The 25,646-nt window shown below is 39.0% G+C and overlaps 2 protein-coding genes across 10 annotated transcripts in view; one reads left to right on the top strand and one right to left on the bottom strand.

Annotated features, from left to right (window-relative positions):
• The window catches only part of mark4b (MAP/microtubule affinity-regulating kinase 4b), a 34,107-nt gene extending 16,402 nt beyond the window's left edge, over positions 1-17,705 (top strand). For 2 of the 9 annotated variants that reach the window (XM_058413166.1, XM_058413163.1), the window contains exons 4-17: positions 3,511-3,559; positions 4,604-4,669; positions 6,035-6,105; positions 6,289-6,345; positions 6,511-6,747; positions 7,098-7,217; positions 7,819-7,918; positions 8,295-8,404; positions 8,504-8,684; positions 8,933-9,144; positions 9,495-9,598; positions 10,929-11,204; positions 13,135-13,179; positions 14,528-17,705. In XM_058413166.1, coding sequence (XP_058269149.1) covers positions 3,511-3,559; positions 4,604-4,669; positions 6,035-6,105; positions 6,289-6,345; positions 6,511-6,747; positions 7,098-7,217; positions 7,819-7,918; positions 8,295-8,404; positions 8,504-8,684; positions 8,933-9,144; positions 9,495-9,598; positions 10,929-11,204; positions 13,135-13,179; positions 14,528-14,852 — 1,953 coding nt within the window. In that variant the 3' untranslated portion in view covers positions 14,853-17,705. Of the gene's footprint in view, positions 1-3,510; positions 3,560-4,603; positions 4,670-6,034; positions 6,106-6,288; positions 6,346-6,510; positions 6,748-7,097; positions 7,218-7,818; positions 7,919-8,294; positions 8,405-8,503; positions 8,685-8,932; positions 9,145-9,494; positions 9,599-10,928; positions 11,205-12,023; positions 12,111-13,134 lie in introns of all 9 variants that reach the window. The other 7 variants (XM_058413171.1, XM_058413172.1, XM_058413167.1 and 4 more) reach the window with 7 other exon arrangements.
• A 920-nt stretch (positions 17,706-18,625) lies between these two features.
• On the bottom strand, positions 18,626-22,039 carry ckmb (creatine kinase, muscle b). The gene is made up of 7 exons (XM_058414529.1): positions 21,894-22,039; positions 20,617-20,827; positions 20,227-20,381; positions 20,008-20,140; positions 19,622-19,917; positions 19,212-19,401; positions 18,626-19,127 (listed from the first exon to the last, which is right to left on the bottom strand). Exons 2-7 carry the CDS (start codon positions 20,804-20,806, stop codon positions 18,949-18,951), a joined length of 1,143 nt encoding a protein of 380 aa, XP_058270512.1. The 5' UTR covers positions 20,807-20,827; positions 21,894-22,039; the 3' UTR covers positions 18,626-18,948.
• Positions 22,040-25,646: the final 3,607 nt, after the last annotated feature.

The following is a 25,646-nucleotide window of genomic DNA, read 5'->3' as shown; positions in this document are numbered from 1 at the left end:
CACAAATCCCCACATTCATGCTACAAAATCTAGTAGTAAGCCTTCCCAGAAAAGTGGGGGTTATTGTAACAGCTAATAAAGAGGGACTAAATCTGCAACTGGTTCTATGTTCAACAAGCACATTTGGCCATATATTGTATTTGTGTGGATTTGGTAGTCTTTGTTTAATATTACTTTGTTCATTCATTATATTTATTATTTGCATTGTTATCTTTGGCACTCCTCTTCTGTATCACCTCACTGAATTTATAGAGCAGGAAATACTTGTGTGGTTGTATCCCCCAGGTGAGACTATAGTCATATATCACAACATTTGACATGTTCAGGGTTGTTGGTTTTTCTCCATTAGTGTGTAATTAAATGTATATGCTGCATTTCATTGTGTATGCAGTTTGTCAACCGTGTAGAACCGAAGAGCGGCACAAGAACAATAATTCTGCTTTGCCTTTGATAAGTCCTAAGAGAAGGAAAAAGTGATACAACCTCATAAGCCGCTTTGTGTAAATCCTTAATGCTATTGGAAGGTAGAAGGAGAAAAACACAAGGCATGCAGCACAGGGCATGATTAGTAAATGCCTCTCTGTAACCCGGGTGGGGGCATTGTCAGTCACAGACATACTATCTCTGTCCTCCTCTGCTCCATGCTAGTGAAGCATAATAAGATGGAGATGGTGGAACAGAGAAAGAGAGCGACAACAGACACAAACAGGGCTGGCCATAATCTCAGGTCACCATAGTAACAGTGACGTGTGGCTAGTGTCTGGGAAATGAACCAGGAAGTCCTATCTTTAAAAGATAGAATAAGAGGAAGGCTGTGCAAAAAAAGAAAGAAAGAAATAGATGTAGGAGTTGTGGACTAGCAGGATTTTATCTTTAGTACACAGTTGACCAGCTGATGAGCTTATCTCTACTATTCAGTTATTGTTAGTCCCCATAGATGATCTCTGCAAGTGTTTATAGAGGAAGGGTGTCTCAGGCTTTATGAGGACATGAAGATATGGTTGCCCTGAGGTATCACCTAACTTTAAACTTGGCCAAAAGTTTCTGGACACCTCAACATCATATCCAAATGCAAATTTGAAAGTCCCATTACCAGATGTAGTCCCTCTTTGCTGTTAATAAGCTCCACTCTTCTGTGAACCATGTCTACTAGATTTTGGAACATGACTGTGGGGTTTGCCCATTCAGTTGCGAGAGCATTAGTGAGGACTATGTTAGAATGGAGTAAGTTCCATAACGTCCAAACTTTGTCTTCATGGGCTTTATGTTATGCACGTTGGAAATGTTATACAGAAACAGGTTTGGGCTAGGCCCCTTCTTTACAGTGAATATCTACAGTTAACAGTTAATAGTAAACTATTGACTGTTTGATGACTTTTCACTTCCTGCTTTCTCACAAGCTGCAGTTTTATGAACTTTAAAAGCAGGAAAAAAGACAAGTGAGGGTATAAGAGTTAACAGCTGCTATAATGTAAGTAAAACAGGAACGATCATCACACGCCGTTATATAACATTAAATATGACCGTAAACAATATCACCCACACTGCCATGGATTATGTTCCTGTAAGAGCATGCCCTGTTGTGTTTTATTCCTTGTTTATTATTGCTTGTTTAATTCAATTATAGAATAAAGAGTACAAACAATTAAGCACTAATTCATTACACGTTGTACTCCTTACTGATGAGTAGTATTCCTAGTCTTCCAGACCTGAGACTGAAGTGCTATTTTGAGCCCTTTTTAACAGGCGTTTAGTGGAAAGATGATTACAATCTTTAATCTTTGTGAGACGTAAATAAGGACAGACCTGCTCAAATACCGGTTTTGTCAGGTTAGAGTGTGTTTGCCTAACATTTGGGGAAGATGTACAGTGTGTGATCTGAGGCAGGGAACATGAGCTCATTCATCAATTCAGCATTTAGAAAAAGCTGTTATTTCCAGTAGAGAAATATTTCAGTTTTTAATATTTCACTAGAGAAATATAATCTGGGGTTGGACATAGTGCAGATCTTTAATATTTTGAGAGGCAGATGGTAAAGCGATAAAGCAACACTCACGTTTTATGACAATTCAAGAGAGGTGGGTTTTTTTTCTTCTTTTGTGTGGTCACCAGGCACGAATGTTAAGCCTTAAGTCATGTGAGCACATGGGTTCTTCCTCATTCTAACGTTTTTTTTCTCTTGTTCCTGTGCAACCCATGATAAAAAAATATCATATGAAGATACTTTAGCTGGATATCTCGGTGCTGTTCTGCTGACTATTATGTAATATTTGGAACTGATTTGAAGAAATTTCTCAGCCTAATTAATTATCTCAATGTGATGGATATATTTATTTGTACTGAAAAATATATATTTTTTGCGGCAGGAAATAAAGATTTATATGAAGAAAATACTCCTCTGAAAGCTTACACCCAATTATTATAATTCTCTTTTTCTCTTCTTAGGATTATGGGCACTTATTTGTTTCTCTTCACCTTCTCTCTATCTTGCTCCCTGGGTAACTTTGTGTGTTTGGAAAGAATGAACACTACAACAATACCAAATGGCCTTTCAGCTATCAGCACATTCCTCTCCGTCCGTCTTGTTTTTGCTCTCTGTTTTTCATTTTTCTGTCTCTGACCTCTATACTGGAGAGAGGGTTGCTGGGAGAGGAGTTTAAACACCTCAGTCCTGCCCTATTACTTTAAGATGGTGTGATCAGTCACCTCAGTCAGTCCTATATTAAGTCAATATGTATTGCCATTCCATCTATATCTACGTGTACAGCGGGATGGGAGTAAATTTCATGTCCCCAGAGCTAAATATGCAAAATATGATCATGAGTACTGTTAATGTGTCTTTTCTTCTCAGTAAAGTAATGCAGAATAATTTTTATAGTTCTTATTTGTATACCATATTGCTATCTTTTTCCAGTCTTCCCAATATTCTTATTCTTAAATAAAATATTCTTATTTTATTTTATTTGTCATGGGACATCAGAGTGCAAAACAAGTGCTTTGACATCACACTCGCTGCTTTTCACCTTCATTTTGTCCCACTCCTGTTACTGTAGCACTGATGTTTGGAGATTTCCTCTCTGGTTTGATCCTCCCTATACATAAAGATATATAACTGTACCTCAGAACTGCTGCTGTAATTGTAAAGGCTGAACATTCTTGAACACATTTAGCACTGTTTGACTTCATCATCATATAAAATTATGGAAGAGTATTGATTTTGAACAAATTATGAAAGAGTATTGCCTGGTGTACTATCCAGTTTAACCTAGAAGAGCATGGGTTCCATTTTGTATCCGGTTTCTTTTACGTTTCTTCCTCACGTCACCTCAAGGTGTTCCTCCTTGTCACAATGATCTCTGGCTTGCTCAGTGAAGATCGACTTCCAGTTCTTTGTAAAACTGCTTTGTGGCAATATCCTTTGTCTGAACGAAATGAAAGATCGTGCATTTTTGTTACAAGTAAACTTGTTATCTTAATAATGATGCAATTTTTTCATTTGTTTTCCTGCAGCTTTTTCGAGAGGTCCGGATTATGAAGAGTCTCAACCACCCAAACATAGGTGAGTCTTTTCAAGCAGCTATATCCACTACGAAACCCCCCTTCCCCATTTCATCCAACAAGCTCTGTCACTCTGACTCCAGCATAGGACCCTGCAGTGATTTATTGCTCCTACAACAGCTGAAGTACTGTGTACGTGAGGCAGAGTACATGAGTTTGTCAGATCTGGAACGTCTCCTTTGTCTCACATCTGACCCTTCTTAAAATAAGTTGCCCTTTTTGAAGCAAATTTATTCTCGCAGCCCATGAGTATACTGTACAGCGGGGTCAATGTCTGTGGTTTTCACTTCTTCCTCGATATAGATGCTTACACACACACAGACACACACAAAGATCAGTCAGTTGGTTGAAACTCATTATTATCAGAGTTATTATAGACATCACTGGACTCTTGTATTTATTAGCATGTTCGGCTCGTCCTTTGAATTTAATTGGTTCAATCCAAATCACAATAACTCGGAAATAAGGGGCGAATAGGAATAATGTCAATTTGTACACATTTAAATGTTGAGCCTATTCAAATAGTTGGGTTATGTTAAATAAAATTGTATAATAAAAATGTTCTGCCAAATAAATGTAGGGATGTATTTTCCACTTGAATGAAAGTTCGAGAACCCCTGTGGTATCAACCTAATCATGTGATTATTAAGCTGTAATTATGACCATGAGCAAAGGTTTCTTCATTAAGTTACTCATACAGTGTGCTATGTAGAGCTCGCTGGTACATGATGGTAAATGTCTGAACACCGTGCATGTGCTGAGCCAGTTTCGTGTAAGTGTTGTAATTCTCCCACTGTGTGGGATGATCTTTCGATTACAGCACAGTAGGATTGGTTCTTTATGAATGGCGTGCACACTTTATGAATGAAGTGGCTCAGACATACTTAAAAGGATACCTGATTACCGGAAAAACTCAACTTCTTATTAAAGACTTTCCGCTTGATGAATAGCCTAGGCGCAGGCAGTGAAAGATGAGACCTGCTTTTCTGAATCACGCTTTTAATTCTGTTTTTTTTGTTTGTTTGTTTGTTTTCTTCCCCAACAGTTCAGCTCTTTGAAGTGATTGAAACGGAGAAGACACTGTACCTTATAATGGAGTATGCCAGCGGTGGTAAGAAACAATCCAGTCATTTGAAATCAGGATCAGTATGATGATACACACGTCACTTCTACATCATTATTTTACAATTCTCGATTAATAAGACAAAATACATAGCAGTAGCATGGTAAAAGTTGGCTTGCTGCCGTCTGACATATAGCTACTGTAAAATTATGAGCTGCACATTTAAATGAAAATGGTCCATTCCACATTGTGAGCATGGTCCATTCCACATTGTGAGAACATACTTGTACTGCCCATCAACACAACCAGGGCATTTAAATGCCGGTGCTGCTTGGAGAGTAAAACTCGTGGTTAATTTGTTGAAATGTTGCCAGCTCTTTCCATCTGTTTGTCATCCATTCTCTTTCTATTTCTCTTATGATATCTCTGTGTCGACCCTGCTGTGACTTGTCTGCTTATTTGTATGTCATTTTCATATAGATTTGGCACATTTCAAGGGAGACGAGTGCTAAACGCAGGGATCCCGTTTATGTAAAATGCTATGTCCATCAGGTTTAGTGTGTTAGTAAAATTCCCTTTCACAGATCTCAGACTTCCAGTGTTCAAGTGTTTCTTTTCCAACCAAATATGTGATCTAAAACCTAAAAAAGCTTGCTCTCACATGTACATGTGTATACAGAATAAATACAGCATCCCATTATTATCATTGTATGCCACCTCCAGCTGTATCATGTACAAGATCAAACATGTACTCAGACTCCATTTTCCCATCACTCCTGGCAGAGACAAACACATAACAATAAACGTGTGCGTCATATCAGTCATGCCCTGAGCTGCGCTCTACTTTTGCACGTCACCGGGTGTTAATGTGTATTAACTTGTGCTTTAAACATTAGATATAATGCGAGTCCAAAAACCTTTGCGCTATTTTGCGAAATCATAAATGAGCTCAAATTGAAGTAGTGACCTAGAAATAGTGCAGAATCGTGAATATTAAATATTTTTGAACATTATTGAAAGTCTTCTGTTTATTTCAACTTTTAATGTGGACTTTTTTTCTGCATAAAACTAAAATAATAACACATTATTTACAGTTATTTTTTTTACAAAAATTTACTAAAATATTTTGTTTTCATTTAAAGTATGATTAGATTAAATTTATATATTCTAGGATTTTTAAATATCTTTAAAAGTATTTTATTTGTGCATTTAGTAAGTACATATATTTACCACACATATTAAGCAGTGCTAAGTGTGTTTTTTTTAATATGGTTATTTATAGTGTGTACTCTTTTATTGCTAGGAAAACTAGGATTTCAAATGTTCAGGTCCTTTTTTTTTGCTAGTGTACAGTATGAGGGTAATGAACAATATGATGTCTTGATAAACCTTTTTCTTCCTCCTCTGTAAAAGGTGAAGTGTTCGACTACCTCGTGGCCCATGGGAGAATGAAGGAAAAGGAGGCACGCTCTAAATTTCGACAGGTAAATTACTCTGCCTTCTCTTAATCTCCAAGGCTTTGCTCAAAATTCTGTTCATTCAGCATGACTGCCTCGGTCTACATTTGGCTTATTCTATATTCTATATAAAATTAAAAAATATATATATCTTTCTTTCTGTTCCAAGATTGTAATAGTCACGTTATTTTTTGTATTTCTCTGTTTCAGATTGTATCTGCAGTTCACTATTGTCATCAGAAGAAGATTGTTCATAGGGATCTGAAGGTTATTGTTGTTTCTAGTGTTGCCTGTTTCTTTGAAAGTAGCATGCAGTTGTCTTTCATGTTATCATGTGGCACATGCTTTCAGTCTTGCATCACATGGCGTCATTAATGCCATTTTATCTATTCTCTCTATCTGTCTCTTTCTCTCTTCATGACCATCTGTTAGGCGGAAAACCTCCTGCTCGATGCAGATTCCAATATTAAAATCGCAGACTTTGGCTTCAGTAACGAGTTCACACTGGGCAGTAAGCTGGACACGTTCTGCGGCAGTCCCCCTTATGCCGCTCCTGAGCTTTTTCAGGGCAAGAAATATGACGGGCCTGAGGTGGATATCTGGAGCTTGGGAGTCATTCTCTACACACTCGTCAGCGGATCACTGCCCTTTGATGGCCAGAACCTCAAGGTGATCCAGTTCTCTCCTTGATATTTATGCCCATGTTTGGTCAGGTTCTGCTTTTTTTTTTTTGACCCTTGCTAAACTCTATACCTACTAAGATGCTTCACACAGTATCTAACTACAGTGATTTATAAAGCATTTGTAAAACACTTTCAGTTTCTGGAATTTCTTTTCCAGCTATTTGCAAATATTTATTACGACATGTAGACTCTTTCATGAGCTGCTTTTGTCTGTTGAGTTATTTGCGATATAGGTCAAGAGTGCCATTTTTTTGTTTTGCCACGCCTGAGGGCGCATGGAAGCAGGTTTGGTCAGATGTGTTGAATAGAAGGCTGGACTTTGCTTTCTTCCATTAGGAGCTGCGTGAGCGAGTGCTGAGTGGAAAGTATCGAGTGCCGTTCTACATGTCCACTGATTGTGAGAGTATCCTACGCAGGTTCTTGGTGCTCAACCCTGCCAAGCGCTGTACCCTGGAGGTGAGGAGGAAATGCTGTAGCTTACAAGAGTTACTGCTAGTTGGTGCTTTCGAAGCTGAGCCAGAGCATTTATTTTCCAGTTATTTACTTTGCTGACATTTTTAACGAAAATAAGTGTACACTGACATGCAGTCCAAGCTTTCTTGGGTAAATAAATGTGATCCACTCATAACTACAAATCAATAATGTATTCTTTTAAATAAACATGCAAAATGTAGTAAACTATCTTGTACTATTGAGTACAAGAACAATTTAAATCCTGTTGACGAGTATCAGCAAATAGCCAAATGCAACAAAAATCATTATTTTTAAATACATCATCCAGTAAGGCTCCAGAAAAAAGTACACGTTTTTTTAGTACATGTTTTTTTAATAATATTCATTATTTTTTCTGTAAAGAGCTTTATTTAAAGTCAGCATAACAGCTGGGACAACCGCAAATGAAACAAGCCTATTTTGCCGAAAGTGATTCAATTTGCCAAATTAATGTCACCAAATAAATTCTCTAATCTCTAATCCGGTTCCTAATAAGTCTCACACTAAGGGTTATAGGCATCTTTGCATGTCTAGTGTAACTTAATGTTGTCTGCTTCTCCCTTAGCAAATCATGAAAGATAAGTGGATGAATGTTGGCTATGATGCAGATGAGCTGAAGCCACACATAGAGCCTGTGGAGGACTACAATGACTCGGAGAGGATAGGTGAGAGTTCTCCACCTGGTCTCTGGTTTTGCCAGTGCAGAAGAGACTGAGCTTGCTTCTGCAGACCCTGACTCTGATTCTATCCTTTTTTTAGTTATTGTTGCAGTATTCAGGGTTCAAAACAGACAGTTACTCGTGATATTCTCTGTTATCATGTGGGAGGAAAACTTTTAAACTTTTCTTAATGGGGAAGAAGTGCAACCACAATGGGCCATGAGTTTAGGAGTTCACAGACATGCTGTATTTCTATGTAGTATTATGTAGATTGCTCTTTATTTGAACAGCCTAGAGCTGTACTAAAACTACTTTTGTGGATCACCCATTGTTATATTTTGTTTTATTAATTTTTGAGTTTCCCTGTTCCCTCTTTTTCCAGATGTAATGATAGGGATGGGTTTTTCCCGTGAGGACATCAGGGAAGCTCTGACCACTCAAAAGTACAATGAGATCACTGCTACTTACCTACTGCTGAACCGCAGAAGTGAGGTGAGAATCCTGTGATTCCTGAGTGTGTACACGTGTGTGTGTGTGTGTTTGTGTACTCTCACACCTCACTTCTCTGCTTTTACCTGTTTTCCTCTACAGGATGTCACTGACTCCAGATCCAGTAGTACTCTGTCACTAGCACGAGTTCGGCCGAGTCCGATAACCAATGGTACCAGTAAACACTCCTCCACCTCCTCATCCAGCTCTGCCTCCACCACCCACAACAAACCCCAGCGTAGTTCCTCCACCTACCAACGTCAGAGGCGGCACAGTGACTTCTGTAAGTCTCCAATTCAAAACCAGCAAATAGATTTATTTAGTTTGCAATAGATTAAAATGATATTTATTTTAAACTTCTGATGCCTTATATAATGCCGTAATGAGTCTTTGCATATATTTTCATTCACTTCTACATTTTCTTTGTTATTCACATGTATTACTAAGTTGAAATCATATGACTGTTCAGAATCCCATGTCGGAAGGCTGCTTGGCTCTCTAGTGATTTATTTTTGTTTGTTTGTTTTTCAGGTGGTCCTGCAGCAACTACAGCTCACCCTAAACGGAGCCCCACCACCACAGGAGAGTCAGACTTGAAGGAGGAGCGTTTGGCCACGAGAAAGGCAGGCTGCAGTGTAGTGGGCAGTCGTAATATCCCACCATCCAGCCCTATGGTCAGCACAGCTCACAACCCCAACAAATCAGAGATCCCTGACCGCCGCAAGGAAGCCGCTGTCGCCTCAGTAAACAAAACACTTTAAATACGTCAGCTACTTAATGCGTTATTGAGGAAGAATGCAAAGTGTTTATAATCAAATATAGTGTTAAGAGAGGCTATTAAATAGTAATTGAAACTACATTAAAACCCAAACCCTTGCACTAGGTAACACTATTTGTTTAAGGCTTATCCAATTAGTGTTGTTAAAGTAGATCAATTTAAGCACGAGGCTGAGATTGAGGATCACCGTAGTATAGTAAACGTAGCCGTACATGTTTAATTTATTCATTGCAAATACGATATCGCTTATGATATACGGTACAGAAATTTGTATGCAGCTGTTCATCATTTTCCATTCTCATTTCCTTCCTCCAGAACAACGTACCAGCAAGTGCCATGACCCGCAGAAACACATATGTATGTACAGATCGCTCCAACACTGATAGACACTCCTTACTGCAGAACGGCAAGGAGAACAGGTACTCTGGGTTTTTTTGTGCTTTGTGTGTCTGCTAGCATTTGCCTTTTGTTCATTTAAAAACAAGATGATACCTAGATAATAACTCGAATATCGAGCTCTTTTGTGTTTTAACAGGTGGTATTGTTTATAAAGGTCTAACTCTGCTTCCCATAGATTTGGTTTGAGTTGCTTCCGACCCCTGTTTACCACATGACGTCTATATTGTCTGAGTTTTGGCTCTTTACCTTCTCTTTTTCTGTTTCTTGGTCACTTCCTTCCCCTCTCTCTCTCTCTCTCTCTCTCTCTCTCTCTCTCTCTCTCTCTCTCTCTCTGGGGTGTACCAGCAGACAGTGGTCATATGACTTTAGAAGCTAGAGATAGGAGGAGCTGTGCTGACCTAGCACTTCCTCTACAGCACTGTGGCTTGTGAAAGCGCACATCACACTGACACAAATAACATAAGCACTGTTTACATGCTAATCTGCACATCATCTTCATTCACGTTAGTGTATCACATTTTTAAATAAATGATGTGCAGTGTTCTGTTCTAGTTTTCACTTGAGTATGTTTAGGTAATGTACACACATTCTTGAAATATTTACTGACTGAAGTGATCACGCAGTCATGTCGTTTTACTGCATAGCTAAATAATATTCTGTACGAGGCATGCGAATACCCTCAGCTCGGCTTCCAGGCTCAAAAATTAATACCCGAGGTTCCATTAGAGCCAGACATGAGCTTGTGGGTGTGGGTGGAGGCAGCTCTATCAGTGCACTGTTATTTAGAGCGTTAAGTGAAGTGGCCCAAGGGCGAGGCAGAGGCTCCCTGTGTGAGATCTGTTAGTTCAGTGTTAAAGTACAAAGTGAGCATCACTAAATGGGGCAGAGCAGGCCAGTTGTCAAGATCTACTAATCAAAGACCTACACTGAACTTAACATCTTTATGTTTTCTTTATCTTTCTGTTTATTTCTTATTTACTTTACTCTTCATCTCCATTCCTTCTGCCTTATTATTATTATTATACTTATTAACATCACATGTTGTAGGTCTTCGTGTCCTGGTTTCATGCGCACTGCTCCCTTATGATCAGATGTGCAGCCATGTGTGTTTTTTGCTCAGGAGAACTGGCAGTTCCTGTCCTCAGAGAGAATAAATAAGAGACTGAGAGAGAGAAATCTCATAGCTGTGTGACACAGCACATTCACGCTTGATTGATTTTGATGACGCTGCCTCACTGTTAAAGGCCCCATCTGCCTGATATCTGATCATTTCCTCCAGCGTTCTTACTGCGCTCAGTTTATGTCACTCCCTTGCCTATAACAAAATATTTGTTGTTTTTTTCTCCCCAGCTCACATTCGCATCGTTTACCTCCAGCCTCTCCCTCCACACACAGCATATCTGGGGCGGGTGGGGCGTCATCCTCCTCAGCCGAACGTTCCCGTCTGAGCCGAGGCTCCACTGTCCGTAGCACTTTTCATGGGGGTCAGCTCCGGGAGCGCCGGGTGCCTGCGCATGGCCCACCAGCCTCCCCCACTTTATCCCGCGAAGCCAGCCCACTGCCCCACGCCCGCACTCGTGCCACCTCAAACCTCTTCAGCAAACTCACCTCCAAACTTACACGCAGGTAAGGCGAGACAACAGACTACAGGACAAGTACGCACATGTGGAACAGAGAGAAAGGGTTGTGTGCAGAGTTGAACTCATCAAATTATTGTGTTTTGAAAATTTTTAGTATTTAAATACATTCAGCCTTCTTTCAAGCAGACCTTCAAGCAAGAAGTATTAGTTTATTGTGTATATACCCAGAGAAATTTAATAGATGAGTTCAAACCTCTATAATCTAAAGCTGGCTTTGTGTATATATATATATATATATATATATATATATATATATATATATATATATATATATATATATATAAATGGATTCAACTAGATCTTGATCTCTTTGTTTAAGATAATTGGCAAAAAAATATGAAAAAACCTAACAAGAAATGTAGCTTTTCTTAGCTTAACCTAATAATCAGCTATGCTCTACATGTTTCCACTACATGTTTCTACAATTTGGTTGTCCACTTAAAAGGCATAATTCTTATTACCTTGGGCAGTGGGTACCTTTTTAGTATAATCAGCTAACAATAATCCTCACACGAGACATCATTATCTAAATAAATGGGCATACACTGCATTAACTCTCCTTCAAAAATCCCTCCTTTATTAACCAAGTGCTTCTAACTCTCCCAGTGCGTATTATCGTCTCTGCCTTAGTCTTGGCTGAATTGGGGTGCTCTGTCTTTTTTGCTTTTTTTCCTTGGCAGTTAGCTTCAGTCGTTTTTCTCTGTCAACCTTTTCTGCTCTGCTTTCTCTCTCTCTTTTTTCTCCCTCTCCCTCCCTCTTTCTGTCATACTATGCTCTTTCCTTCTTTCCCCTTTCCATCTCCTAGGGTCAATCTTGACCCTTCTAAGCGTCAGAGCTCAAACAAGTCCGTCTCGGGCTGCCCTCTGCCACATGGATCGAAAACTGTTAGTAAGTCTTCCCATCTTTCCACCTTTCCATCTTTTTTCCCCTTCTTCCTGCACACCACACCCATGTTCAGTGCCTCTTCTCTGGAACTGAGGAGTAGTGCGCCCCCTTGAGGCCGTTGTCTCCTTGCACAAATACAGCAAGCAACATCTACAGTATGATATACAGTATAAGGCTGCAGTTTGCAGTACAGAATGTTCTGGCTATACACCGGAAGGTTTCTGGGTGTGTTTGGTTACTAGGGGGCACTGCAACATAGGCTGCATCTCTTTGTGTTTCTTCTTATTTTTCCTTTTCTTCACCAGCCATCCACCGGTGCAGTGGCATGCTTAGACCAGCTCATGTCATTATTCATCATGTGACTCCTTTGTGAAAAGCTCACTTTTCACAAACTCAAGTCAGCTGCCTATTTGAGCTCATTTTATTCATCTAAAAAAAACGTTCTATTTATAGTACCAGGTCTGGTGTAGTTTACCCTGCATGCCAAATCTTAATTACTTGTGTAACCAGCTTAATTGGGATTCTTGCGATTAATAACAACAGCCAGTTAGAACCTCATACAACAATGCCTAGAGGCTGCAAGTGTCTTCAGTCAGCAGGTTATTATAGGTTTCTGCTTGATCTTGTTTAACAATGGCTTATTAATGCTGCTTTGTGCTCCAGATATGTGGGGTTGCAACATCCACTCTAATAAATATGCACTGTTATTGGGACATGGAAGGGAAATTAGACATTTTAAGTCGCACCTAAGCAAATTGGCATATCCGCATTTACTGTTAACAATATTATATTGATTATTATATTAGTGTAGTGTACATTAATTATTATATTAGTGTATAGCTAATATAAAAAGTTCTTTTTATTATCCCCCTTTGGGGTGTATATTCATATATATACTCACAGAGAAAGCGAGAGGAGAGAGCACTAGATAGATGGTTTTGTCCTTGTTGGTTTCTCCACTTTGGAGAAGCTGGATGGAGTGATGCTCTCTACAGCTGATTCCTAACTTAAAACTTTGTCTTCTTCTTGAGGGTCACAGACGAACCTGAGAGAGTCTGCAGATCTCCGGTCACAAGGTAAGAGTGTATCGACTTGATAAGATCATTTGCTATCATTCCATACCAAAATGCCAGTCACAATAACTGTACATAACTCAGGATAGATATATTTCCAACTGTTTCCTTTAGACCTTTTGTGCACTTTTACAGCTAGCAAAGTCATTTTTAAAAAAAATTAGCTGAAAATGAACTTAGGAGCCGTTTTCTGAACACAGATTAAATGTAGAACATGTCATTTGTCTGTGTAATTTATTTCCAGCTATTTGAGATCTGTGTTCACAAAACCGACTCTAACCATTCAAACTGATTCTCTCTCCTCCCCTCAAACGCCCCAGAAGCAAACTGTCAGGTTAAGAACACCAGGTAATTTTTTTAATATGTGCATACACCTAGAGCATCTACTCTGTGCACTTTGTATGACGTGCACCGGCTGTTAAATATCTAGTATGTTAGATTAGACCCCCTTCCTTCATCTGCCCCCTCCCCTCTGACCCGTATGCACTTGCTAACTGCAGATGTTGCTTGAAATGAGAACCCTTTAAATTGGACATTAACCGAAAGGCCATAACGAAAATCATTACTATTAACTTGGTGTGGTTTAAAGGTCATGCTATGTGCTTGAATTTACGGTGTTCATTTGTAGAACATTGCTACGTGCCTGCTGGTTTTGTTTGTTGCCTTGGGTGACTGAGAACAAACACAACTGCGTTCATCAAGCAGAGTCCATGCTGTGGGTGAACACAGTTCTGTATCTGAAGCTTGATATTAAGCATGTACAGAGACCTTGCAGAAAATTGCACATTTGTATCATATATTTATCAGACATGATTAACAACCGTATGACGTTAAGGGACTAACTGTAAGTATCTCGGGTTTCAATGAGCATAAAGTTGTGAGTATATGTAGACATATGCACTGCAAAGACCTATAAATATAAAAACTCATTAAATGAGGAATGTCCAGTATATTATATGGATACATGATATCGATGCAATGTGAGTAAAAAATATTCATCTTTTAGTATTTTAAACTTAAGAAATATGCATAAATAATTATCATCAATAAGATCAGTTATATAAACATTTATAATCTGAAAATCCTTATTGATTAAACATGCCAAATGTTTACTGCATAACAAAATGTATGTTTAATTCGGTGCAAAAGTTTGTCTAATTCAGAGCAAATGATTTTCTTTCTCTTGCAAGATTTCTAACATATAATTTCCCCCCCTGCCCCCAACCCCCCAACCACTCTCCTCCTATTCGCATCATATTCAACCCACACCTCTTTTCACCCACATTTCATTTCACCCCTCACCCCTTCCCCTGCCCAAACATTCCCTTCCTCTCTTTTTCCTGTCTCACAGTCGCCATCTATCTGGGTATCAAAAAGCGCCAGAGCCCCGGCCCCCCCGATGCGGCTGGGATGTAAAGGTGCAGAGCGCGCGGGACCCAGCCGAGGTGGTGCTGGCAGTTCGTGAGGCGGCGCAGGGCTGCGGTTGCCAGGTGCACCAGGCTGGCCCGTTCCTCCTCTCCTGTACACATGGTGCTGCCGGCTCCCGGGTGGCGTTCGAGGCTGAAGTAGGCCACCTGCCTACAGAGGCCAGCGGGGTCCGCTTCAAACGCCTATGGGGAGCGCCACTCGCTTTCCGGGACATCGCTACCAAAGTGTCCAAAGAGCTGGAACTCTAAACCGCAACAGGGGGCAGAGGGGTATGGGAGCAAAGCAGGGGACAATTAAAACAGGAACCTCTCTACGTCACCTGCACTTTCTGTGGGCTTATACAGACTCTGCAGCAAACGTGAAGAGCTTCATGGCTGCCACATACAAGGTCCTGCTGACAGAAATCCCTTCCCCTCTGACTCCTACTCTGTGTCTTAGCCAATCTATTTGCTATTCCACTTTTGACAGACATCGATCGTCACCACGGTGTCTCAGCCCTTCATGTCATTTCCTTTCAACAGCTGCTATTTAATACGTTTTGACCTTTTTTTTCTTTTTAGTCCTTTAAAACTTGCACCATCCTGAACACTTCGATGTCCCGAAGACCAGTTTCTTTTGTGTGTATTTTATATTAACACTTTCTGTGGATGAAAAACAGCCTAAACACAGGATTAAGAGCTGCCTAATAGGAATAAAAAAGCTGTTATAAACCTGTGTGATATTTTGGGATAAGTGATGGCTGCTCTTCTGAGCCACTAACGTTGTAGCCTTTATGGCTTTTTTTTTTTTTTGTCTGCGTTTCAGCAGTTGTTCTCAGTAATGCAACTTCTGTTGTTGTTCAGTAGCACTTTAGGGTTGAGTGAGCGTCACTTTTGTTTTAAAAAAAATTGTGTTCCCCCTTAAATGGTACACTTCACCTGTCAAGCCAAGTCAAATCACAACACTCCTTCTGTTGTTCTGTAAGTATTATTGCTGGTGAGAAGCCTCTATTATACAGCCAAAAGAGGATCGTGCTAAATGGACATGAGACATGCAGCTTTCCATCGATTTGGTCACCACCTAATCGCAAGTCTAGTTGTAGCCTTGGAGTCATCTAACAGTTGTAGATTGTACTATATTTTTGATAATGTGACAAGTGTTTCGGGTGCTAAAACATCTGCCAAATTATCCTGTGATATAATTTCAGTACTGTTTGACGTAAATTTCTTTGTATTCTTAGCGCAAAAAGACCTCTTTAAGTCAGTGTGATTATTTGCGTGTGCTGTAGTGATGTTAGGGTGTGAAGAGATATATTCACCGTCCAGCTATCCTACATTTTATAGCTGTACAATTCCTATGAGCACTGTTCTGAAACGTTTCGCTAAAGGCACAAGGGCTATCCGAAGAGAATATGTTCCAAAATCCCCCCAAAAAAAGAGAGAGAGAGAGAATAAATGTTTTATTGTGAGTCGCAATCTACCACCAAGATAAACATTTCTTCTGACCTCCTAAACCCTATAACTGAATTTCACAGTTTCAGATGTTGTTGCGTCTCGTTGATCCATAGAAACTCCAAAACGTTAGCAACTGAAAGAATATTAAATATACTCCGATTCATTTAATCTCTTATTATGCGATATTTTTAATAACTCCAGTTTGAAATAGTCTTATTCTGTTAGCAGATCATTTAGCTTCTATAAAAAAAAGCTTCTTCTAAAAGAATAAAACCATTTTAAACATGAGATTTATAATGATACCTATCAATAAATGTTAAGAATTTATTCATTACATTACAATAATTATAATCCGTCATAATTTTTTTTGGGTTTTTTTCTTCCAATGTACAATCCAGGTCCTTTTTTGATATCAGCTTGGGAGTAAAATATCATGGCTTTCATAGGCTTGCTGTGGATTGGTTCCCTGTACTGGTGGTGATCCATGGGTACTTACCTGTGCTTAAAATAGATGCCGGTTCACGTTTACAGTTAATTAGCGATTTACATTTTACACCTCAGTCTGCTTCCTTTAATGACTTGGTGCCTTGCTGTTTCAGTTAGTGTACACCAAAATTCTGGGATTATGTAGAACCGAGTGATACAACCTGGTTGTGGTTCCAGTCTGGAGCAAAAGGTTTCAGTCAAAGGACAAAGCCTTATATTTTGAATTGGTCTCAAGAAACGTATTATTATATACAGACGTTACAAAAAAATCTCTTTATTCTAGCAGTCTTGTGTGTGTGTTTATGTGTGTGTGTGTGTGTGTGTGTGGAGGGGGGGATTGAATTTTCAGTGGAAATAAAAACACTGTGTGGCTTTTGGTCTTAAGTTAATTAACATAAGTAGTCTTAACCCCTTAAACTAGCAGGACTTGTGAGCGGGTCAAGCTCTGCATTCCTCACTCGTGTGTGTGTGTGTGAACATGTGTACGTTTCCTTTTAGGTTTACTGTAACTGCGAAAGAATTCATAAGAGTTACGAAATCTCCACATGCTTAAAGGGGTTAAGTGCTCAGAACACTGTTACATTAAGCCACTGTTTTACAAGCCGGTCCTCAGGGATCCCAGATGCTCCACATTTTATAGCGTCACAGCTCCCAGTACACCTGAACACCAGAGAAGCCTGAATACCTGGTGCGGATGTGTTAGGAGGAAGGACTGAGGACTGGTTTGGGAACACTACAATAAGTGCTGTTTTAAAATAATAGCCTCTGCTGGTCACATGGCTTTTAATCACATCAAAATAAGAAGTAGCCTTAGTTACTGAACTAAAATGCCTTTTTCTCCCCCTGTGTGTGTTACCCTTCAAATACATGCAGCGTCAAATAAAAACTTTTTTTGTTGTTGTTTTGCTCCATTTGTAAGCAGGTTGAGTTAAAAGAAGTAACTTTCTGCTTAAGAGTAAAACTAAAACTGCCTGCTGGGTTTGCATTGACCGGAGGTAAATCATTGCCTACTGTCTCTTCTCCTCCTCCAAGGCTAACTGACTGTATAAATATGTAAAAAGTGTGTAGGTAAATTATGTTTTACTTTTGTTCTTTTAAGTTTTAGATTATTTTTCTGCTTGTACGTGTACAGAAAGGGGGGAAAGCTGAGGTGGCTGAGAAATAAACTCATTGAGGAATAAACTCATTGCTTGTCTGTGCTTTGTGTGTTTGCCTCTAACAGTGAACAATGTAGAAAACACACAAAGGAAATAACTGCAAAAAGGGAGGACAAGGAAAAGAAAGCAGAACATCAGAGATTTCCCCAAAGAGCTGTTCTTTATGTAAGCACAATGCCTTACAATTAGACTTATTTGCATGCTATTAGCAAAAAATGAAAGAAAAAAAATGTTAGCTAAAACAATAAAGCAATTTAAATATTAAAATGGTTTATTTAAATAATCATATTCATCATATGTATCATATTTACATTGCATTTGAAATACTATATACATATTTTATTTATTATTATTGTTTTAGTTGTTTAATTAATTATTTATTCATTAGATTATTTTTTATTATTATTTTAAGTAATAAGCATTGGCATCTTTATGTATTAAATACCAGATCCTTTAAAATTGCTGTAGATCTTTCTCAACTAACTTTAGACTAAATCAAACAATATCAAAAAATGAATTAAATATGATCATATATATTTTATAAGTCATTATATTCTTTCCAATATATTTTCAGAATAATTAGACTAAGATTAAAGTAGCACATTGGCACTGATTTCTTTCCACTTTCCAAAACATGCTAGAACATGGATTAGCTATACTAAAATGCCCCTAGTTATGACTCAACATGTAGATTCTGTCCCCTGAGTTTGGATGATGTCCCATCCATGGGCTTTGCTCTCAATCCACCATGATCCTAAAGACCCTAATATATGATAATACATTTATATATTTCACTCAAAAAAAAAAAAACTTTTAGCTTTAGCTGGAATGAGAGGAAACCATATTTTCATAAATCTTGAGATGAAAAATCCTGGTTTAAAGAATAGATGAATAGCGGTTTTGTTGTCGCACATGAGCTAGAATTATGAGACATAACACATAGAGTTGATTTCATGGGGCTTTTAATTACTCTGTACAACCAAAACAAAGGCGAATACAGCACAGTCAGAGTTTCCTGATCTATGCGGCGGTTTGATCCCAAGATGTTACAGGAAGAATGGAAAAGATGGCAGGGTGACAGTAAAAAGGAGGGAAAAGAAAATGGTTAATGGGGAGAAGAGAAAGTATGTAAAGTAAGAAAGAGAGGGAGCAGGATGGAGTGTCTCTGGGAAATGTCAATCAGTAGCACTTCTCCTGTTTGTTTGCTCGCTCCTTGGATGGTAAGGTTACTCATGAGAACAAATACAAAAAGAAATACTATTTCCACTTTACTTCTGGGCAGGGATCATGTCATCGATGGACTCGCCCTTCTCCAGCTTCTTCTCCATCTCAACCATCAGCTTCACACCATCAACCACCAGCTGTACCTGTTGCACTTCAGATGAACCCAGACGGTCAGCATTGGAGACGTCAAACACACCACCAACAGAAGCAGTATCCACACCACCTGGACAAGTGAAAAAGGAGGGTCAAGCGGTTCGAACTATTCAGTCAGGGTGCCTTAGCTATTTACCGAAAGAACAATGTATACCTGTGCCACGCTTCTGCAGACGGAGTCTGGTCAGGATCTCCTCAAATTTGGCGTGTGTGCTGAGCTTGGGCAGCTTAACGTGCACTCCACCACGCAGGCCAGTACCCAGGTTAGAGGGGCAGGTCAGGATGAATCCAAGATGCTCATTCCATGAGAATCCATGGTTGTGCTTCTTGAAGATCTCTTCAATCTGTGTAAGTGTATTTTTGTTATATTCCTTCCTATTTTATCTATTACCTGTGTTTGTGGATACTGCTGGAAACTGTAAATTTCCCTTTGGGATGAATAAAGTATCTATCTATCTATCTATCTATCTATCTAGTGTAGAACATAGATGTCATTTAGTTATTTATTGAGTGCAAAGAAAAGAATCCTAATATTGTCAAGCTTTGGACATCTGGTTGTCTTACCCTCTGCAGACCAACGCAGAACCTTCTGAAGACCTCCTTCATGTTGCCACCCTTCTGCATGGAAATGACACGCAGATGATCTTCTTCATTCACCCAGACCAGGAAGGTCTTGTTGTCATTGTGCCAGATGCCTCTTGCATCAGGCCAGTCACGAGCCATACCAGCAGCCAGCAGCAGTGGGGAGACAGGCTTGTCAAACAGGAAGTGGTCAGCGATCAGCTGTTCCTGCTCTTTATCGGTCATGTCCTTCAGGGGGTAGTACTTGCCCTTGAACTCACCATCCAGGCTGGTCAAAGCTGTGAAAAGAAGCAGGACCAAAAGTTACATTTCTAATAGACGGGCATGACCTGTAATTAGTTGGTGGTATTCTGATGGCTGAGACTCACCCTCAATGGACAGCTTCTCCACAGCCCTACGCTCACCACGGCTGTTGTGGGGGGGCAGGGTGAAACCCTTGATGCTGCGACCAGTACGTACACGGCTGCTCATAACGTAGTTGGGGTCAAGATCATCACCACCCTACATACAGAATAAAGGATGTCATGAAAAATAATATACCTACACAAAATACCAAAAATTTTGAAATCTTGTGGATTTGTCCGCACCTTCAGGTTCTCCCAGTTCAGATCAGTTTGGTGCTTGTCAGTGGGCTTGTAGCCACCATGACGGTCGGAAATGACAGGGTCAAAGAGATCCTTGAAGACATCATAGGACTCCTCATCACCAGCAACACAACCAACGGTCATAATAAAAGGATGACCTGAAGATGGGATAAAAAATTTTTGCATGACTCATGAAACACTAACAGCATTGAGATACCTTTGATACTGGATTTTTTTTTTAAATATTATGCCATTTTAATTTCATTTGATCTATTTTCTAGATATTGAGTATTGTAGTAACCCAAATTAATATGGTGGTAGCGTGGCTAAAATGTTCCAAGGTGAGATGGTGCATTGTTAAGACTAACTGAGTGTTTGTACAGGCTTTCTTACCAGGGTTGTCCACACCAGTCTGAATGCAGTCATCAAGAGTGAAGCCACTTGGGGTAGACTTTCCTCTCAGCTTGTCATAAATTTCCTTGGTCAGTACCTTGGACATATGGTTGTTGTGCAGAGAGAGGTCAGGGTACTCCTCCTCCATAGGAAACTTCATCTTATAGTCATTGTGGCAGTTCTTAGTCATGATTGCACTTTTTTAGATGACCTAGGAAAAGCACATGGGAATGCAAATGATGTAAATGCTACTCTTTTTTTTGTCAAAAAGAGACCTATAATTATTCCTGACAGTCATGGGTGACATATTTGGGCCTTGTGTAAACCTGGGTCTCACTGTAACTCTCCGCCTGGCTAACTGAAACCAACGTTTCAGATTACCGCATAAAGTGGTTGAGGCATGGTCCACATGCTTATATGTATCAAACCACAGAAGATATTTTTAGCATGCATGCAAACTCTGTCCAGCTAGCACGTACACCTCTCTTATTTCTGTGGGGGATGGTGTACATGAACATTTGGACCAAAGTTAGAACTCTCTGTATTTCTTAATGCAGGATTTTTCCCCTTTAACTCCTGACAAAAAACCTTATTCAAACTACTGATGATTTTGGTTAGTTATAACCGGAGCATGCAATTACATGAGATGTTCTACAGAATTTGTAATGAATAGGAATGAGATCTGCATTTTATGTTTCAGCAAGGACATCTTTCAGTAGTTGACCACAACAGGTGTCTCACACACCCACACAGCTTATTCATGCTTGAGTTTGCAAGAGCACGCTTGCTGTTCTTAAAATATTTTTCTAGAATATAAAACTATTGTTTTTAAAGAATTGAATTTAAGAAGTGCAGTTAACCCCTTAAATTCATACCTGTTTATCTTTAAACATGTCATTAGCATTTATAAATAATTCAGTAAATAAATTAGATAAACTAATAGAAACGGTCTTATAGCTACGAGAATGAGAAATTTGTCCTCGAGTCTTGGTCGTTTAAGGGGTTAAATGCTTGGACCATTTTATATTTCATTCAATGTGAATAAAATGGCAGAATAATTTTTCTCCATCAGGAATCCAGCAAAAAAATAGATAGAAGGCTCCTAATAATTATAACATGACTCCATATACAGTGGTGAATTTTTAGCAGTTTCTAAAAAACTATTGGATACCTTCAATCAAAAAGATTTTTTTTTAAATCCATTGTTAACCGTGCTTTTAGCACAAACATTCCCCAATTCCCACATGCTTCAATCTGTAGAGTCACCATTGGTTTACCTGCACGAGAGAACAAGGTAACAGTCCTTGGGATCAGATCCTGTTCACCAAAGCCAATGTAGGGGTTGCCCAGCTCTTCAAAATGTCAGACCTTGGTTTATATACCCCGATGCTTAATGCCCATTGGCTGCACAGTCCATGCATACTCTGAGTCTATTGGAGATTAGCACTCTCTGTTAGGAGCCATGGATTCTAAAAGGAAAGAAGCTATATCACAACACCAGAGACGGGGTGCCAGCTGTTCCCGCCCATGTACCTTCTACTTGTCCCTGTCTGGTTAGTGGCTAAGGGAGTTGTGGGAGAAGTTCCCAGAGAAATACAAAACCAACATTTCCTGTCTTAAAGATTTTACAACTGTTAAGGCAGCTGTGCTGAAGAACATTTCATCAAAATTTTGCTTCTAACTTAATAGGTTCAAAGTTCCCTTGAAAAGAGTAACTTCAACTATACACGCTAGCGTTTCACTAGGGCTCAATTATTTATAGCATTTTCTCATTTGACACATGCTTCAACGTGTTTTAGAACTAAAGCAGGATGTAGTTCAGGCATGTAGCTGACTAGTTAAGGGTTAATGGGCTAGCTAAACCTTAGCTTGGCCTTAAATGAGCTACACATTGTTTATATATTTAGTTATCTGTAGGAACACCGGGAGACCATGAAATATGGTATGTACATAATATCAGCTAATATGTATTTCATTTGTTATGGATTTTTCAGGTCCCTTGATCTTCCTTTGTACACAGGAACTTTGGAAATGTAATTCACAAGCACAATATGCACTAAAACACTGATTATGCACTGATTCTGTCACTTTAGGACAGACTTGCTGAACATAAAGGTTTGACTGAATGTTAACTTCCTTCCCCTGAACTATAATACCATAAGTAGTGACGTTTGGAACCAAATATGGCCAAAATAATTTGAATCCACTACATCTTGCTGATCTCTTGAAGCAGGAAAACCTATCCCAAGCACTTTGCTTACCTATTGATTTTTTTTTTTATATTTATTTTTATTTTTACATTGCTCTAAACCAGAGACCGTTACTAAGACAAGCTCTGGTGCATGTCTATGTGCTTGTTTTTATTTGTTTTCCTCTGGTCTTTCATTTTATAGTTTTCCTGTAGTATGAATGAGTTTGCAAAATTCTGTGTGTGATGGTCAGCGATGGACAGGAATCCCATCTATAGTGTATTACCTTTTCGATGCTGAGTGTTTCTTGGACCGGCTTTGGCTCCACCGTGACCCTGTGTAGCATAAAGCAATTACTGAAGATGAATGAATGAATAAATAAATGATTTGTAGTTATTATCAAAGGTATATGGCTAACTCAGTCATTATTGTATTCAACTAATGTGCTTTAAAATAAATGCTTAACGCATATTGAAATTGCAGTCTCTAGTGCTATATAAATATTCCTTCTTGTTGTTGTTGTTGTTGTTACAGTATCAGTACATTGTAGTAGTAAGGAAAAATTTGGAATATACTATATAACATAATGCCCCGTCATGCTGTGCAGTTCACTTGCACCCTGTCACAATTGTTTTTAAAATCCTTGGAATGGAACATTTCTGTATTCATTTTAAATATTTTGTATATAAATTGTATATAGTGAAAATTTCAAGGCATATTATATAGGACTCATTTTAGATAAACGCATTTTCATTTGCTGAAAGGGTCTAAAAATAAACTAAAGGAACATCATGTGATTTTTTTTTCATTCATTCTAGCTGAATTATGTTACAAATTGTAACAGTTTGCACTTTTGGTCTCAGAGGCCGTAGTTCTACAGAGAGGAAAGGGGATGTAATGAAGCTGGAACATGCGTATGTGCCTGTGCCTGCCTCCAAAATTAGTAACCAATAGGCTCCATCTGTCTGGCATTGAGGATGAACTGCTACATACTGGAGATATAGTCAAGGTTGTAGACTGGTTTTGTGGGATTCCCTATCACTGCAGGAATTCACCTTCACTCTTTTACACAACAAAGCACTTGGAAGGAAATTTGGGAGATACTGCTTCTGTGATACAGATCGACTATTTGGTGCAAAGTTCTGTGTGTGTGGAGTGACCAAATGGTTTCACAAACCTGAACTGTGCATTATGTCTACGATGCTATAAAATAATCTCATAATCATTGCAAACATTGTGAAATAATGATAAGAGGTCTTCATGCAGTACACAGTGATGTAATGTGAAACCATTTTGCAGGATTCTTAGTAAGATAAGAAAAAAAAATGATTATTCAAAAATGGTTCATGTGGGCCCCTTAGGCCACAGGATGTTCTGTCCATATAAGGAAAATAATAGAATTTTAAAAATAATAAAATAGAAATGGTAATGAAACTGCAAAACCGGTTTTAAAAAATCTAATTCATTTGTCAGTGGTGACAAAACCTGCTGTCCTTGTGACTCGGTGAGATCCTCACAATATATGTGAAAAATATTTAGCCTATTATACTTAATGGTCTCCTGCCATGTAATAACTCTTGCATGTGCAGGTTATTCTATGCACTGTGTGTAGGCCAAACACATACGTGCCTTATATACATGCAGGGTGTGTCAGGCCTGTGCTGCAGTCAGAACATTGGAAGCTATGTTTGCCAAACTTGCATCCAATTTAGTATCCACTGATAAAACGTGTCACACACACACACACACACACACACACACACACACAAGGTAACCAGATAGCTTTTAGTTCAGAGTTAATCTTTATTTAACTCTGTCTTGCATAAGAGTGCTTGAGTTGCTATGAGTACATTATATAATTAACAAGTAAGCTTGATATTGTTGTGCATTACTGGTTATTTCTTGAATAATAAAAGTGATATCAGTACATCAACAGTTATGTCAGATACAACCGTTTCTAGACAACCTAGTCTATTTTGCGTAATTTTATTTAAACAGACGAAGCATGTATTCGCGTGCACTATTCCATTTGGTGTAGAAGCCTCTTTCATTGAAATTTGAGTCTACCCAATACCTTGTCGTGTTACAGCGCTATGTTTAGTGCAGGGTCGCAAAGTTGTCCATTTCCCCGTGACAGACCCCCTGATTGAATTACATTGACTCAGCTCTGGTCCCGTCCATGCACCTAGCCACAGGACCTTCCAGTAACCCCTGGCCTTGCAGATCAGAGTAACTAGCTAATCAAGTAGACATTGCAAGGAAGTTATAATAATATAATAGAGGAGCCTGCTCACAAGTTTCTGGGTGTGTATCGATGCTACACTATGCTATATTTTAAGTCATGTGTAAGTGCTAAGGTGCCACATACTGCATATGTGTAAAGTCCTTGCACATATGCTGCACAGAACATATTACAAGACATGCACTTTCTTTTTTGTTCCTACAGTGTTTCTAAAGACTGCTCTTAGCAAAGGTGGCCAGTATGCACACTATCAGCTGTGCAGTGAGAGAAACTAGGTTCAAAGCTTGGCTTGACGCATTTGCATTAATAACATTCCCCATGCTTAGCACCTCTCTCCCACATCTTCTAACACATGTGCTATGGAAAATAATGGCTCCAGCCCTCTCCCTCATCACCTAAATGAAAGGAAACACTGAAGGGTATTTAGGGGCAAATAAACCCCCAATAGTAACAACACGTAAATCAGAAAAATTATACTATCACTATGACTATCATTATTTTGTGTATGGCTATGCTTGCAATGGGCAATTAAAAGCATTAATAAAAAAAATTAAATACAACATGAAAATATTAATTGACAGTATAACAAATCGCGTTTT

Source organism: Hemibagrus wyckioides, linkage group LG17, assembly GCF_019097595.1.
Source record: "Hemibagrus wyckioides isolate EC202008001 linkage group LG17, SWU_Hwy_1.0, whole genome shotgun sequence".
NCBI classification, from domain to species: domain Eukaryota; kingdom Metazoa; phylum Chordata; class Actinopteri; order Siluriformes; family Bagridae; genus Hemibagrus; species Hemibagrus wyckioides.
Note: the sequence above shows the minus strand (reverse complement) of the source record. Positions and strands in the feature narration are given on the sequence as shown.